Source organism: Natrix helvetica, assembly GCF_964273705.1.
Source record: "Natrix helvetica genome assembly, chromosome: 7".
In the NCBI taxonomy this organism is placed as follows: Eukaryota; Metazoa; Chordata; class Lepidosauria; order Squamata; family Natricidae; genus Natrix; species Natrix helvetica.
This window is the reverse complement of record NC_138558.1, coordinates 58,465,878-58,484,148: the sequence shown is the minus strand read 5'-3', so window position 1 is coordinate 58,484,148 and position 18,271 is coordinate 58,465,878. Positions and strand designations below refer to the sequence as shown.

General features: G+C 36.5%; 1 protein-coding gene across 3 annotated transcripts; it reads left to right on the top strand.

Annotated features, from left to right (window-relative positions):
• The first annotated feature begins 6,523 nt into the window (after nt 1-6,523).
• Nucleotides 6,524-17,949, top strand: NAF1 (nuclear assembly factor 1 ribonucleoprotein). 3 transcript variants are annotated; one of them, XM_081959771.1, is made up of 8 exons: nt 6,524-7,153; nt 8,222-8,354; nt 9,316-9,409; nt 12,306-12,388; nt 13,866-14,026; nt 15,416-15,467; nt 16,404-16,506; nt 17,343-17,949. In XM_081959771.1, exons 1-8 carry the CDS (start codon nt 6,594-6,596, stop codon nt 17,792-17,794), a joined length of 1,638 nt encoding a protein of 545 aa, XP_081815897.1. In that variant the 5' UTR covers nt 6,524-6,593; the 3' UTR covers nt 17,795-17,949. The 3 variants fall into 3 exon arrangements, with proteins under 3 accessions (XP_081815897.1, XP_081815896.1, XP_081815898.1); XM_081959770.1 differs by having other exon boundaries at nt 6,525-7,153; nt 9,313-9,409; XM_081959772.1 differs by having other exon boundaries at nt 6,813-7,153; nt 8,299-8,354; nt 9,313-9,409.
• Nucleotides 17,950-18,271: the final 322 nt, after the last annotated feature.

The following is an 18,271-nucleotide window of genomic DNA, read 5'->3' as shown; positions in this document are numbered from 1 at the left end:
ACTTCTGGCTTCTGGCAAGCAAAATTAATGGGGAAGCCAGCAGAAAGTTGTGAATTATGGTCATGTGACATTGCACTTAAACAATCCATGGTCATTTATTTAACAACCACAGTGGAACTAATGTAAGTTGGCATGGTCATGTGACATTTCATTTTATGGTGATGCCACTTAGTGACAGAATTTCCAGCCCCAACTGGCATTGGTGAGAAGGAGCTGCAGTGATTTTGAAGCATCTACCTTCACATATATGCACAGGTATCCCGGAGCACTCTAGATTTGCACATACAGAATTAGAAACAGAATCTTCCACAGCTGGAAACAAATTTTGACCGAAATATCTACTTTTAATTCATAGTCTTTTCAAATTGCACATATTGATCTCCGTCTCAAAAAGACTATGGGATTTAGGATCACCTCATCGTTTAGCTTTTAATTTATTATTTAACCCAATGATTTAGTTTTTTAACCTTTAAGAAAAGAATTCTTAAAGACATAAGACTTATGTGAGGCAGGGGACAAACAAATATGCAGGTTATACAACAGAGTAATAAAAACTGCAAAATAGTTGCTATTGAAATAAAAATACAAAGGATCCTTTCTCTTAGATAAAAGCTGCAGATCAAAAAAGAGTCTGGAAAACAGCTACCTACATTCAGAATTTAGACAACTAAAAATAGCTCTATTTCAAATGCAACAGCTTGATCTACTTGAGGTGCTAAACAGTAGAATTGAAGTTTGGCACCATGTTGTTATGCTGAAATCAATTAACTTGTCTCATTTACTTTAACTTATCATGTACCATGGAGTTGTTTTTGATTCCATGAACAGATTTTCTTCATGACAATCTATTTTTAAAAGTCCCGCAATGGTGCACTCATTGCCACTGTAACTGAATTTGTCCATGTTGCTGCTATGAAACGGGTATTGTAAGACAGTTCACATGCTCTGCTACATCTCCTTGTAGATTGACCTCTTCTAATCAGTTGGCCACTGTGTTACTCTCCATATACCATATTTGCTGGTGTAGCTTGGTGAGAACCTTGATTGAGTCTTCTTCTATTAATTGCTACAATTCAGTGGATATTGCATCAGTTCTTGTAGCCTTCCAATTTGGTAATGACTGGAGAGCTGATCTAATTTTAACTTCTATTATTAGATACTCCTGTATGTTGATATCTCTACTGTATTGTAGTTCAGTTTACTCCTTTTCATCTTCCTTTGGTGACTTACTTCGGGTGCAGGAGTAGATAATATTTTCAGCATTGGGATATCACTTTACCTTTCTTCCTTGCCTGCAAGGTGTATGTTGGTGCTAACACTGAAAACATATTTAAATGGTTTACTTGAAATGGTTGGACTTAGTCTATTACTACCTTCTGTTTAGACACCTTAAGTGAAGGCTGCTCTAGTTATAAAGAAGCATGGTATTCTTTTCCTTTAATGACCCTGCAATCCCTTGCATGGGGTGGAATGGGGTGACTGAATGGAGCTCCAGCGTTTTTGGCTGGAAGACCTTCTTGATGCCTACACCGTATTATTTTCTTTTTCAAAACAATCTGTGCTGACCCTCTTGGCTCAAAAACATTACTTTCCGTCATCATCATAGCATTGCCTATATATTTCCAGGATGGAGCAGGCAAGAAAGAACAAAGGTGACATGGCTGAAATAGTCCCATTTTGTCGCTCTTTCAGTCTCGCTTGAATATGCATGCACAGATAATGAGGAATCTACAAGTCTGTTCAAACAATGAAATGGACTTTAGTAGCAGAGAAAAATGGAATATAAGCTACTGAGTAAGAAGACCCACTGAATCACACATTCGTGTGTGTACATGTACTCATTCCTGTCAATGTGTCAGCCTTTTAAGGTAGACCAGATCAGGAAACAAAATCACAATAAATATTGGATTTCTACTTTATTGATTATAGGCTATAGTACTAGATTCTTGAAAGGCTGATCAAGTTTTCCCTTCTTGACTTTTATACTGATCAGAGTTAAGGTGGAACCAATTTAATATTTTTTCTAATATTCTCTTTACCCAAACTTAAAACATATTTTATTGAACATTACATTCTTTTTTCCCCCAAAGTCAGATCTGTAACTCAGTACACAATGCAAGTAAGTACGGAAATGTGCCTATATATCAGTCCTCCAATGCAGAATAATGTATATGTAATGCACATTAAACAATACATTTCCCATTATTACATGGGAAGTATCAGTAGAAATGGTATCTATTTGGACGCCTGTGCATAACTATTTCCTTGTAGAAAATACTGCAGTGTAGGCTATTGATAAACTCTGTCACTAGGCAACCAATGCAACTAGTTTGGATCACTATGGAAACAGTTGTGTTTTTAGGTGAATACAGGACTTTCAAAAGTATGTAGTAGGTTAAGAGCATCATCCTTAACATCATTTCTCGGTGACAGTGATATGATTGCCCTTACAAAGATTGCATGAGTCAATAGTCAGAACTCTGGCGAGTTCAATGCAGTCCATGACAAACCACTTCCAGTCTATTGGAATTGGTAGGTGATTAAGAATGGGCTTATTGCTGTATCCACCATTTGCACATGAAAATGAGGGGGAAAGGCTCTGAACAAGCAAAATAGAAGTTTCAGGGCAGAGCATTTTGCCTGAAGGTGTTACTGAGGATTTAGTGTGTGTTGCTTTGAAGTGACAGCAAAAATAGGCAGCAATTCAGCTGAATGCAAGAAATAGTACCGTATCTGTAGCGTAGATTTACTGAAATTAATTATGAGGGCAAATAGCTGATAACTACCCGTAACTTTAGGATTATAGGATATGTTCTCTTTGAGTATTACAGATTAGCTCCAGTTGCAGAAAGAAAACTAGAAAAGAAAGAGAAAAATAAGGATAGCAAAGGGAAAAAAAGAAATATATAAAGAAGTAAGTTCTCCCCCCTTCACAAGTACAGACAATTTTAACAACTTACTCTTAAAATATAACAAACAATCTCTTCATTTCTATATAGCAAACACTAAAATCCTGCTTTCATTCCTGATCAGCAAAGTCCATTAAAGCTTTTCCAAAGTCCCAAAAGGCAAAACAAGAAACAAGAAAAATGGATGGAAAGTAACCATTTAGATTAGGAGAGAACAACCTAGAACTAAGGAGAAATTTCCTACCAGTGAAAAATTAACCAGTGGATTGTCTTGCTTGCAGAGTTTGTGGATGCTCCATCATTGGAAGCTTTTAAGAGACTGGATATTCATTTGTCTGAAGATGTGTACGGTCCCTTGCTTAAGCAGGGAATTGGACTAGAGGACCTTCAAGATCCCCTCCAACTCTGATAATGATGATGATTACTAAAAACAACATGAAATAAAGCCATGTTATATTTTTTCCATTTACTTTTTTTAAGAGAAACATTTATTAGAGGGTTACACAATCTGTGTGAAATATAAAGTCCCTTATAAAATACTCAGTTTGCAGCTCTCTAGAAATCCCTTTAACAGCTCAGACCACAATCCTAAACAAGGATAAGTTATCTGCAGTAATAGTGGTAATTTGCTCGTAAGTTCTGCTCTAGAAGTTTCACAAGATAGGAATTTTATAGCAATGGAAACACTCAAAACTGGACCTAATAAAAATGTTAATCACAAACCTTTGTATTTAAGATGTTAAGAAGTAGGTCCAGTAACACAAAATTCTCTTTACTTTTAACAATTTTAGATTTTAATCCCTTCAAATAATATTCTAGAACTTGATTTCCCCCCCTTTTTCTTTGTCCCTTCTCATCAAATCTTTCAAAACCTTTAACAGGCCTCTTTCGTACTGATATAGGAAAGTTATCCGTCAATTTTTATAATTTATTACTTGTACATCCTTTTTAAATATTATCAGCCACTTTCATTTGTATGTCCAGTGTATTGTATTTTTCCAGATCATTCTTGTAGTCTGTCATTTTTAATTCTAGGTTTAAATCAATTTAAGTCTTGTTTGATAGAAGTTATTTCTCTTTCCTAACATCTACTGCACAAATGTAAAAGTAACTTGAATCCATTGTTCAGAAATACTTTGAAGACATTGTTCAATGTCTTCACTATGTCCAAAGTTCTCTTTTAAACTTTAATTTCAACATTTAACTTCTATGATTTTTTTCAGAATTCAACAGCCATTTTCCATGAGAAGGACTGTTCCCAAGGGTACTTTTCAAAAGGCAACTGGAGCTTTGGTGTGTTTTTTTGTGTGTTTTTTTTGCTTGAACATTTCCAGACACAGAAAGGATTCTTAAAATTAATTTCAAAATATTTAAAATCCATCTGCATCTTTACTTAGTTTATAACTTTCCAAAAGCAACACTCTAACCATCCTTTTGTCATTTATTCGCCCCTCCAAATATAGGTCCAGCTGAGCCAGTGCTTCACAATTGTCAACCTCAGGAATCATTAAGCCAGGATTCAATAGAGGCTTATCAGACACAGGTATCTCCTGTTCAGCTAAAAATCACCTAAATGATAAAATGTTTATTACATTCAATCTGTCAATTATTTCATAAAAGTTTCCAACTCTTTAATGTGTTAAATATAATTCTTTCTTGTTTTAATTTTTATTGAAAGTGTCTATTGCTCTATTAGTGCATTTATCTTTAACATGGAGCACTGTCCTTTAGGACCATTATGTTTCCGTGAATGAATAGGCAACCATAGGCTTTTCTGTTGTCAAGAATAGAAATGAGTTATTTTAAGAATCTAGGGCTGAAGTTTTCTGACACGAGAAATTTAAAATGCTTAAGTCTTCCACATAAAACTACTTAGGAACTTATATTTAGATTCTGAAGCCACTCACCCATTAAACCACCATCAATAGTTTATGTTTTTCTGAGTTTCCTATAATATATAGTATGAGAAGGGTGAAAAGATAAACCAACATCTGGAATGCACAGCATTTTTTAAAAATAATTTAGCTTTCTAAATATCAATGAAATAGAATAATACAATATACCTAATATTTATTACATCTAAACCAGGTCTAGCAGAGAGGACATGCTCAAGAGTCCATTCCATTAAACAATGCCACTTTTGGGGATCCTGCCATCTCTGTGTTTGCACATGTCCTGTTGTAGGAAGTTATCACCCAGCCCTCTCCCAGAAAAAAATGAAATATCCTAGGAAATACTGAAAAGGCAGAAAATTTCTCTGGTGTAAAAAAAGGAAGAAACATATTATAAAGACACTATAGCTCCCTGTAGCTTCCTGCCCCTCCACCCACTTTGTCAATGAGCCATTAAAGCCTGAGCTAGTTCAGTTTACATACAGTAATAAAGAGTTCTCCCCTCCAGCTCCAGGGGGATGGGATTAAGGCATGATAATATTGGCCCTTTACCCAACTTCCCACATGACATCTGAGAACTCAACCAAACCTGGATTCAAAACGCAGCCTAGAGAGTTGCTCCTGCATGGCTCCATGGGAGTCTGACAACCAATCATACAAGCTCAAGATCAAAGGCCAGAGAGGGCATAAAACCAGGGACTTTCAGCATCTCAGCCCTTCCTTCTCTTTTCTCCACCAACATGGAAGCATGTGATCACTTTTTCTGTTCAGGACTCAAGCCATGTGGTCCTGTCCACCATTAAACCATCTTTCCAAGCAGCCTCCATGTCTCCAGTGTCTTTTTCCCCACTTGGAGCTGAACCCAGAAGGACATTTCTTTCAACACTGTGGAATAGCATCTTTCTTAGATCCACATGGTCCTGCAGGCATTTAGGCCAGGAGATTAATAATTTCAGCTGGTGGTGTGACTTTTTATTGTGTGTGTCATATAACCAGGGCATCGATAGTTATACAGTATGTTGTAGTGATGTTTTTAAGCTTTGTACGTTGCACAGAATCCCTCCTGAGAGATGGGAGAGCTGTAGAAGTCATTTAAATAAATAACAAATCCAATTTAGCCAGTGTTTTCTCGTTTTACACAAAAACACAAAACCCACCTCAGATTGAGTCCTTATGTGAGAATTTTAGATACATGCAAAACCAACCCAAATTAGAGACCCCTGTGACACTTTGTTCAAGAACACACACACAAACTCCTAATTCATGAACAACCTGAGCTTCTCTGTAACAGAGAATTCCATTTGCAATTGCCTAAGTGCCACATGAGGGGCTGAAACACTGATGTACAGAATACAGAATTTCAGGTCTTTCAATGATTCTGCGGATGTCAAAATGCTTGTGTAAACACAAGAGGGTTGATAAGTGTGTTTTTGTGGGGGCGGGCGGGTCATGACATTATTCGAGACGGATGGTGTGTACTATAGGAATCTGTAATTGGCAGCTGATCTAAAGGAAGATGGGCGTGGAGCATCCCCCATGAAGTTACGAGCCTCCCATTGTTTACACCAGGGTTCTGCAACCTTGGCAACTTTAAGACTTGTGGACTTCAACTCCCAGAATCCTTCAGCAAAGCTGGCTGAGGAATTCTGGGAGTTGAAGTCCACAAGTCTTAACGTTGGCGAGGTTTACACCGCATACACTCGCTCCCTTGTCAAGAAACCGCCCCGGACGTGACGTCAGTACAGCGCGCCATCTCTTGTCATCGGTTCGTGTAGCCGCACGTGGATCAGGCATGGATGCCTCTTCGGCCCCGCCGGCGGACGGCGACTCCGGCCTCGCCGGCTCCATAATGGCGGAGCAGTTGCAGGCGCTGAGGGTCGCCTGCGAGGGAAGCTCCGATGCCAAGGCGGCAGGCCCGCAGGAGGCCGGCGAGCAAGTCCCGCTTTCCCCGGAGCGCCTCTGGGAAGGAGACCCCGCAGAGCCAGAGCCTTCCTGGGTCGCCCCGAATGGAGGCGGCGGCGTGGCGGGAGATGCTCCTCACTCTAGTGACGCCGCTGAAGAGAAGCCGGCTGCTGTGGGGGATAGCAACGGCCGGACCTCTCCCGCTTGCCCGGCTGTGGAGGCACCGTCGGATAAAGAAGAAGAGCTCCAGCCGTCCGAGGAAGCCAAGGTGGCGGACCATCCTCAGCCGTCCTCCTCCTCTGATTTACAGGACGGTAACAGCGAACAGAACGGGAGCCTCGACCGCCAAACGGCAGCGCTCGGTCTCCCAGAGGAAGAGGCACTGTCGAAGGAGACGCCGGTGGCACAACGGAGCGAGAAGGAGTCGTTGGGCCTCTCGGAATCGGACAGGTGAGTCGGGGAAGTTCCCATTTTATTTTTTCTTCTTCACATTTTATTTCTGAGTCTGGTTCAGGCAGAGGAAGCGAGATGTAATCTGTAATTATTTTATTGCAGTCATGTCAGCCAGCTTAGGCGAGTAATAATAGAATAAGAAATAATAGAAAAAATAGGAATAGAATTGAATAGAATTCTTTATTGGCCAAGTGTGATTGGAGCCACAAGAAAATTGTCTAGTGCAAGATGTTGGATAGCCATCTGTCTGAAACGGTATAGGGTTTCCTGCCTAGGCAGGGGGTTGGACTAGAAGACCTCCAAAGTCCCTTCCAACTCTACTATTGTATTGTATTGTATTATTGTATTATTCTCAGTGTACATAAAGAGACAAGATACATTCGTCAAGAATTATAAGTTACCACACTTAATGATAGTCATAGGGTACAAATAAGCAATCAGGAAACAATAGCAATATAAATTGTTAAGGATACAAGCAACAGAGTTAACAGTCCTACAGCCATAAGTGGGAGGAGATGGATGATAGGAAGGATGAGAAGACTAATAGTAATGCAGCCTTAGTGAATAGTTTAACAGTGGCAAGGGAATTATTTGTTTGGCAGAGGGATGGCATTGGGGGGGGGGAACTTTCCTTGTGTCTAGTTGTCTTGGTATGCAGTGCTCTATAGCATCATTTTGAGGAAAGGAGTTGAAACAATTTATAGCCAGGATGCGAGGGATCTGTAAATATAAGACAAATAATGCATTGACAGGCACCCCTTTTTAAAGCTGTTTAAAGACTAAACAGGTAACCCTAATAGCTCTAAACTTAACAGTTAACAAAGAACTATTAAAAACTTCCCTCTTCCAGTTTTGCAGTACTGTAGGTTGTTATGCAAAATGGAGGGGATTTTCTTAATAGCCACTACACAACCTGCAGTACACCTGACACAAGTCCTTTATGCCCATTGTGGCTTATTGCTAAAAAGGAGATTCCACTCCAAGTCAAACCTTATGATCATTGCTAATGCTTTTTTAAATTAATGTGGCAGAACATATGTTGAAAAATAGTATCTCCCTTTGCAGTGATACTGATGCAGACAGTTCATCTTCTCTTTCCTCTTCTTCCCCTCCTCCATTATTGTCTGATGATGATGAACAAGATAAAAATGAAAACAATTCTTCTGCTACTAAAAAAAAAAGTGAATTGACTAAAAAAGTAAGTGTTTTTCCCCTCTTGTAAAACACATTTGGGTGTTACCTAGGAAAAATTATCACCAATCTACATTTAGTAAAGTAATGACTATGGGGGGACAACAGATAGAAGGATATTGTGCAAATGGAGGTATTTTATTTCTTTGATTCTTCATATAACTCTAGCAGACTCTTTTCCAATCAGACATTCTTATTCATAGCTTAAATTAGCATGGAAAACAATTGCAAAAAATTCTTTGGGGTAGGTATTTGCAAGGTTGAATTGGTGAATTAAATATGAGCAGGAACAAAGAGGAAAAATGCTAGGTTATGCTTACTCCCCTTATAAATATCTATTTTTTCCTTGAGAATTGTTGCTTTGAAGTGGAATTATTTGTAGATGAGAAATTTTATTCAGTTTCACCATAAGTTGTGGTATATTTTATGTACTTCCTAATTGATTTGAAATGATCTTTCACATAAAAGTGCTAATAATTCCGCTTTTGATCACATACACAAGGCATGGAAGAAAGATGGGCTACAAAGACATATTTACTTTCCAGGTCTTACTTCCTTTTATCCTTTCCCTTGTTATTTTTGTTACCTTACAACTATGTGATGCACCCATATTATACAAATGTATTCTAAAAAGAAAAAAAGTACCAGATTGCTCAGTTACTTCAGCTACTCATTTTAGCCAATTGTCCAATTTTGCCCAATTTTCAGAAGATTGAAGTGGTTTGGGCCAATTTTCAGAGTGCACAAGTACAATCATTTTCTAGTTCTAGAGGACTGAAGAGACACTAAGTACTTTTTTGTGTATTTGTAGTTATCTTTAGCATAGAGCTTGTCAGCATAAATCATTAATATCAATAATAAAATCATTATAGTCTGTAGTGAATATTAATTAAGCCACTTAGATTGGAAAAAAAATAGGATACGGGCCTTAGCATGCAAATGATTTTTTAAAATTATTTATTCAGCAGGAACCACCTCTTATTGAAGACCTAATGATAATTCTTCCTGAATCTGTTAAATTAATGCCTTTTGGACAAGTTTCCAGCATCATTGAACATCAAGGTAAGAAGATGTGTAGGAGTGTGCATTTTGTGTTTACTAAAAATGTTTTTTTTATTATGTAGTTATTTATGGAGTATTTGATAGCTTAATACAAAAGTGAGTGATTTGTGACTTTTTGTGATTATTTTGCATCCCTTTAAAATATTTGATTTTCAATAACTTTTTATAGTCACTTTGCCGCGTCCTCCTAAAGAAAAATCTAGAAATTTCCTGTTAGGTCAAAAGAGCAATCATGCACAAAATTCAGCAATAATTCCACCAACATAGCATCTTATCTATTTTAAATGCATTCTAAAAGTTGCACCTCAGTCACCTAACCAAACTGAGTCAAAATCAATAATAGTATTTGAGGGATCTTTGATGCTCTCTGAGCCTGGTTGTTTTGTTGCATAAGTTTTATTACCCACACTAGATAACATCACCAGTGCTAGTCAATGTCTGCAAGAAAACAACCAAGGCCAGAGAGCACTAAAGACCCATCATTTCAACTCTGAGCTATAAATATTGTACTTTATTAGTCATAATTATTTATTATTAGTAATAATAATAAAAACATAATAAATGTTTTGCATTTATACAGTCTCAACAGCATTAGCATTTGCAGGCATGTCTTTAAATTACTTGTTTGTAGAATAAACCATACAGGCCATTCATTATTCAATGTGGCCTTTTTCATTGCAAATAATTGTTTCTGATTTAAACAATTTTATTAGTTTATAATGTAACATACAAAGGAAATACGAAAGTAAATAGGGAAATTAGGAAAGGGGAGAGAAGAGAAGAGACTTGGTTCTTTCCTATATGTATATATGTATATATGTATATATGTATATATGTATATATGTATATATGTATATATGTATATATGTATATATGTATATATGTATATATGTATATATGTATATATGTATATATGTATATATGTATATATGTATATATGTATATATGTATATATGTATATATGTATATATGTATATATGTATATATGTATATATGTATATATGTATATATGTATATATGTATATATGTATATATGTATATATGTATATATGTATATATGTATATATGTATATATGTATATATCAGTGACGTGCGGTGAGGTTTATACTGGTGAGGCAGCAATTTTTTTAGACTTCCGTTTAGCCGGCCTGGCCCATTTATAGTTTTATTCTACCTCCTGGCAGATATTTTAATTGGGTATTTTTAGGGTATTTAAATATTGCTTTTAACTACTTTACTTCAGATATGTACAGTTTCTTATTGCCTCCTCTTTGTGTTTGTATTTTCTATTTATTGATGTGTTTTTATTTGACTGTACACCGCCCCGAGTCCCTTTGGGGAGAGGGGGTGGTATAAAAATCTAAATAAAAGTAAAAGTAAAGACTTGTGGACTTCAACTCCCAGAATTCCACAGTCAGGCATGCTCAGTTGCGACCTGCCGCCCTCCGCCCTGGGATTCGGCCAAAGCACCACCTGACAGAGCTGCGCGGAATCCGGGGCGCACTTGGGCGATGGCAGCGCAGATGGGGAGCGGACAGAGCAGAGGAAGCCTCTCCCCCCCCTGCTTCCCGCACCCAAAAGAACAAAGGGCTCTGCCGCCGCCCGGGCAACCTGGCCGGCCTCTCTCGCGGCGGCTCTCTGGTGCTGAGCTTGGGAGTCCCTGGAGGGGCTGCAAGCACCGCAGGCTGGACTGGAACCTCGAGTCTAGGGCAGCGAGTCATTCGATAGGAAACTTGCCTCTTGGAAGGAATGACTCGGCTTGGCTCCTGCTTTGTCTCTCCTGCCTCTTCGCTTCTCCGTTCGGTCGTTGGGCGGCAGATCAAAAGTGGGAGCCAAGCTGGGTCATTCCTCCCAAAAGGCAAGTTTCCCATCGAATGACTCGCTGCCCTGATGATTAGAGGTTAGGCTGTGCCTCACTTGCCTCACCTCACTGCACGTCACTGGCATATATCATCTTTATTAATTTAAAATATGACATACAAAGACAATACAAAAGTAACTATTAGGGAAATTAGGGAGGGAAGTGGATAGTGGAGGAAAAAAAGAGGAAAATGGGATTTGACTTCTTACTCCATTTGATGCAATTCAATAAGGCATTAACATGAAACCTCAACTTTTTACTTTTACCTAATAGTATAAACTAGCCATTTATATAACAACAAATTTAATCAGTAAAATCCAAAATCAAAGTTTCATTTTTCCCCACATCAAGCACAAAGTTCAGAAGCAGTTTCCAAGTAGAAATAAAAGTATTTTTTTCTTCAATCAAAACAATTTAGCCGTCTGTGCTAAGTCCATCCGTTTTTGCATCCATTCTTCCATTGAGGGGATCGAGGTGACCTTCCATTTCTGTCCATAAAGTAGTCTTGTTGCTGTTAAAATATCCCGTTTCCCCAAAAATAAGACCTCCCTGGAGCTTCTCAGTTGAAACTACAGTTGAGTCTACCCAGGTGTTGTGAAATTAAGGAGCTTTCATTGTGTCCTTCTAACTGCTAGCTAGTGTTCATGGATGCACTATGCTAGTCTTCTGCCTATATAATGTCCTATATAATGGCTGTTGCAGTCTTTATGCTGTATGTTGTAGGTGACTCTTGCTTTTTCTTCTGTAATATCTGAATTACAACCAGTGAATATTATAATATAAATTGTAAGTGTACATAAGTCTATATATAGAGCTAAATGTTTTAAATCAGTTCCATTTGCAAATTGAAATAGAAAAGTTGGAATTTAAACAGATTAGTTCTTTTTGAAAGTGTAATAAGGTATCATTGCAGGTATGACAATTTATAGCCTTTGTTTTCAATATGCCTATGACGTTCATTGATAATAATAATGAAGCTGATACTTATTTTTGGAAGAATTTAGCAAAATATTCAGATTTATTTTCTTTTTTTAGTAATAATTGAGTCCGAGAAGGGACTTCCTCCAGTGAATGAAAATACAGTACTTTTCAAGGAAAATCGTCATTCATTAGGAAAAGTAAATAATTTTTAAATTATTTCAATTAATATGTTAGTCGTGTATCTTTATTGTTCCGGCATGCTTTCTCATTGATTGCTAATGCTATTAAAACAATGTTTTACCAACCATAAAAGTATTGCCAGCATAAATACATTTTTGAGACATATTACAATAGTAAGTGTTCTTTAGGAAAATACTGTATGTTACCTGGTTTGTAAAGCACAGTTGCTAGGAAAATTTAGCTCAGGAATATATTTTTATAACACAGTACATCTGTTGATATGGCTTATTTAGCTTTTCATTACATACTTATTTGTATAAGACTTGCCTTTCTTAATATGCTTGAAAAATATATGAAACACAAATAAATAGAATAGTGAGTGTAAAAAATTAAGCAAAAACAGTTGAGTTGCTGAATTTTCCTAAAATAATCCTAAAACTGCTACCATGCACCTAAATTAATCCAGTTGTTAAATAAAACTAATTTTATAAGATAAAAGCTTGTTATGTCAATTAACAAAAAAATAAGATTAGAAATCAATTGATTGTTCTAGGTTGGAATTATCATAACCTTTATTATTAACTAGACAACCCTATACCTCATTTCATACTTCCTTAACTAAATAAAGATATAGCATGACCAAGGTCAAAAAAATCATTGGGAGCATGAACAATTTTCAATTTTCTTCTGGTTTGACCATGGCTGGCCACCTATGGCAAGTAATGCAGAACCAGTCCATCATAGAGGTTTAGAGTAGGATCGATTTACCTGATCTCCAGGAGCCAAAGGAGAGGGAGGGTTCTACCTGGCCTCCAGAGAGGGCAGGACCGGTCTACTGAACCTCTGGGCAGCAGTGAAGTGACCACAAATTTGTGGTCCTGGATTTTGGATGCATTCTTCAAGTCAGCCCATTTGAGTTTCAAAAACTGTTGCCCTGAGAAGCATTGTTAACCCCAGGTAAGGGGTACAGACCAAGATTTTTAGTAATATATAGATAATTGCCAGTTCACAAAATTGTTGAAAAATTTGAATTCAGCATGATATATTAAAAGTCGATATTTTTTTTAAGAAAGTGTACTGTTCTTTTAAAGCATTTTTTTATTAGTTTAGCATTTCAATTTTAAATTAGGCATTGTTATTTGATTCTAAAACCTGTATTTTCTGGGATATTCTGCAATTTCCTTATTTGGAAATTCAGGCAGTTCTTAAACACACTCCTTACTAGAACAGAAGATGTTACCTAGCTGGGTAAGGAAACATCTGCAAGTAAACAGACAAGCTCAGAGAGCACCAAGGATTCCACACTTCAAGACTATGAGCTGTACATATTCCCCATATTAATAAATAATACTAAAAAATGCTTTTAGAACAGTTATAAGAAGTTAAATTTGAATTTTATAGAATTCGTAGTCTGCCAATAACGTTCCTTTTTAAATGTAATCATGCAATTACAGAACTTGTTTTTATGAAGCAATAACATTTGTTGTCTTGCAGATCTTTGAGATATTTGGCCCAGTGTCACATCCCTTTTATGTAGTACAGTTTAATAGTCCTGAGCACATTCAGTCTAAAGATATTAAAATAAAAGATGCAGTATATTTTGCTCCAGCTGTGGAAAGCTTCACTCAGTACATATTTCCAGAAAAATTGAAACAGTAAGTTTGATGTATAATTTTTTTTTTCTATCTAATGTTTGTTTTCTGCAAGTGCAAGATCTACTTTTTACAGATCAACCAAGTGGTTGAGACAGGAATTGATCATCCGGTTTGTTGTTTGAGTGTGATGTTGTGGACTGAGAGAGTGACTGGCCCAAAGTTATTCAGGCAGCTTTCCATGTCTCAGGCAAGACTAGAAACCAGAGTTTCCTGGTTTCTAATCTGGTTAGAAATCTTAACCTTAATCACTAGACCAAATTGGCTTTCAAGGTTTGATATATATGTCACCGTGAAAGACCGAAATTTGGTGAATGTCGACATTCACCGGTGAATGAAAGACCGAAATTGGTGAATGTCGACATTCACCGGTGAATGTCGACACATACCAATTTCGGTCTTTCACGGTGACATATATATAACGAGTCAGCGTAACGCTTTACTTTTGCTTTTCAATTCGCGGTCCTGGAAACTACTCGTTCTAACCGCGCAGGATCGCAGGTTTTTTAAAAAAAGAAGTCCGCGAATAGAAGATGCTTAAAAGGAAGCGAGGAGCCGAGGTGTCGACAGGATAAGGGTATTAGGGTAAGGGTGTCGAGAGGATAAGGGTATATATTTCGGACATACACCAAGCGACTATGTGAATGTCGACATTCACCAGATTTCGGACTTTCACAGTAACATCTACATGCATACACAGAAATAGTTTGCAAATTTGAACAGTAAAAAAAATCTGAATTCTTGTTAGCGATGTCTAATGTATTATCTTTTTTATTTTTATTTAGTTTTATACCACCTTTATTATTTTTACAAATAACTCAAGGTGGTGATCATATCCAACACACCTTTCTCCTCCTATTTAGGTTCTAATGACCTAATCCTAATGACCTATCTCTGCATGTTTAACTATATCTTGACAATTAAGAGTTCCTCATATATTTCATAACTTGATTCTGTATTTAGAATTTTGGTTATGAGCTGGATTCTCGGCAAAGGCTCAGTAATGCAGTCTTCCTCTACTTGCTATCCACCCATGTGTTTGAATATAATCTTATCTAGTCATAGTAACTTGAATTATGATTGCTATGACCACTCTAGTCAGAAAAGCATTGGTATTCCAGTTGAGTTAGGCTGTTCTAGAGCAGCGGCCACGAACATTTTGGGCACCAGGGCCCGGTTCAGTGAGAAAGTGCTGATCCACAGAGATGTCTGAAAATGTACATCTGGTAACTTTCCAAAAGATTTTGCCATTTTCATTGTGAAGCACCATGGCTTAATTTTATTTTAAAGAAGAAAATATTAACTTTCAAATAATGCTAATATTATTGTGTGTGTGTACATATAGGAATCTATCTTTTGTTCTTTACAAGAAAAACATCTTTTGCGTTCTAGAGAAAAGGGATCAGATGCATCTTGGAAGAATGATGACGAACCACCTCCTGAGGCAAGGATATCCTTTGCATACTGATTTTGCACTTCAGTTTTCCCAATTCAAAATGTACTTCCTTTCTTTTTAAAAGAATAATATATATGCAGAGAATATCACTTAACAAGTAAAATTAACTTGAGAAAATGAATTCCTCCTCATGGAGAATCTTATACTTTTTCCTGAAGTGATAACTTCAATTTAACTTCTTTCAAAGTTCATTTGTTTTTAATAAGTCGAAGAGTTGTTGGTGATGCATTTCCTACTCATATCTCACTATTATATAAAAAATTCCCTTTCCAAGTCCAAAATAGAGATCCTTACATGCTAACTTTCATTAAAAATTTAGGATGCAAGCCACACATTTTTTAGGATTGTCTCTTTCCTTTTTTATGCCAAAGTTCATATATTCAAGAGGAACCAGATCTACCATCTATAGGTTTTTTGAGAGATTCTTGAGAAGGGATTGAAAGGTTTCAGAAGTTCCCCTCTACCAGTATGATTAATACCATCCAGTAGGGATATGCAAACCTGCAGATCCAGAAACAGAATATTCTAACATTCTCCGCGTTCTATTCTTCCAAGCCACAAAAATCTAATATTCTAGGTGGTCCAACAGTAAAGTGACTTTATGTTATGTAATCTCTGAATTCTTTCTTAATTGAAAAGTAGCTATGAAGTATTTTGGAAATAATCTGGAAAAGATACATTGGGATGCCACTTTTTAAGGGCATACATGCGGTGTGACACAAATCTTACAGAGTTGCAAAGAAATGCTATCCTTGTGTGTTTATTTGCACTGAAGCATGTTTTTGGGATTAAACCCAAATCATTGCAGTGTTCTTGGATATATGTTCTTAGATAAATGACTTGATATTATGGAATGCTATGCTATAAAATGCAAACCTTCACCTTTTTTTTAACCTTCCAGTTTTTTAATTTCATTTTTTCTAGGCTTTAGATTTTAGTGATGATGAAAAAGAAAAAGCAGCCAAATCACACAAGAAATCTCAGAATATAAAAAGAAAGAAGCTCAGATCGCAGCAAAATGATAGCAGTAAGTAGCTGCTGTTCTGAAATATTGAATAAACATTCAAACAACCTGGAAATCCAGTTTTATATATTATTTGTTTAATACTGATATAATCCATTCCTCACTTTTGACTTTATATTTAAGAGCCTTTCAAATTTAGTATTTTTATATTTATAAAAAATACCCCTTTATTAAAAAGAGGAAGAACAGATCTCTTCAGCTGTTTAGCCATCAGGTAAATAGAAATAGTGGGATGCAAAAGAATATTGGTTAACAATTCTTGGTATTTGCTAAAAAAAGTAATGCTACCTTTGTCAAAATAGCAGATCAATAATTTTACTTATGTAGCGCTGAATGTTGGAAAGTGGAGCATGGATAGTCATGTATTACAAATATAAATGCATTTGTAATTGTGGGTTTTTATATTCATGAAGAATGTCTGTTTAATAAATAATACTAATCTTGAACAATTCGCAGTTGCCTCTTTCAAGATTTGTACTGAGTTTATCTGGCCAACAGATGTTAATTTTTTCTTTAAAAACAAAAGTTCATTCCTTTGCTGCTCAGTTCATAACTCAAAAAATAAAACGTAACCTCAGGGTTTTCTATTATGCAACCTAATAGATACTACATAATATTAAAAAGCATTATGTTTTTTAAATAAAAATATATAAAACGTAAACGATTAGTACACAATTTTATGGCTGTTATGTAATATGCCAAGAGTTTATTCAGAATTTCGGTTTATTTAATTAACAGTGTAGTCTTGGGGAAAACAGCATTATGCATATCTTGTTTTTACAATATTCGTAAAATATTACACTATGCTAATCTCTTTGTGTTTTTGTTTCCTTCTGTAGATGATAATGGACCAAATTATCAGTCCAGGCGACAACCTCCTCCAGAATATGCAGGTGGATATTGTAGAGGACAGCCTACCACCAGGTTTTCATGGGGCAGACCTCCTCATGTAGCTCCTTTTCCTCGTTTCTATAGACAGCACAATACAACTCCACAATATTATTCCTCTGACTATGCACACTTGCCGAAACCACCTACTTTTTGTCAGCAGCAGAGACTGGAAAGTATGAGAAGACATCAGTATTCTTTCCCACCCCCATCTTTCGAAACTGCTAGTCATAATACACATTTTCCACCCCCACCCCCACCCCCACCAGTAGATTGGGGGTGGCCTCCTACATGCCCTCAGAACACCTATGAGCCTTTATTGTCTATGTTATCCTTACCTCCTCCACCCCCACCTCCACTGCCCCCACCATCTATGGTGCCTAACACTGGCAGTTCTCCTTAGGACAGAATATATTTTCAGACAACCTATAAAATTAAACGTCCTACCTCGATGGTAGATGGGCTTAATATTTTCATATTTGCTTTGACAGAGTACACTATTTTTAGTTATGTACAGAAATTAATGAGCATTTTGTATGAAATAAAAATATGGAAAGATGTTTAGTGTCTGTTTATGTTTATGTTCGAATATAATGGAAAATATATTAAATATTTATTTTACTATCCACATTGTTAAAAACTATTTTTATAGATTTATACAGGTCTCTAATGTGTATAAATTTATAATTTCCTGTAAAACAAAATTTATTGTTTCTCAATGCAATATGTTAAAATTATGTATTCTCTGTTGTCCATTTACAATTGCTCTATACTACCATAGAAAGCAATTCAATTTAAAAGAATAGAATAAAATCTCCATAACCCAACCAAACGTAAGCAGTATCCATGTCTGTAACATTTGGGGGGCACATGCTTAATT

What these genes read in the sequence shown, in the direction of transcription:
- NAF1 (XM_081959770.1), top strand. Translation starts at nt 6,594, where the DNA reads ATGGATGCCTCTTCGGCCCCGCCGGCGGACGGCGACTCCGGCCTCGCC. An exon ending in ATCGTCATTCATTAGGAAAA is followed by an intron (nt 12,389 to 13,865) that starts GTAAATAATTTT and finishes GTTGTCTTGCAG; the next exon opens with ATCTTTGAGATATTTGGCCC. An exon ending in TTTCCAGAAAAATTGAAACA is followed by an intron (nt 14,027 to 15,415) that starts GTAAGTTTGATG and finishes TTTGCGTTCTAG; the next exon opens with AGAAAAGGGATCAGATGCAT.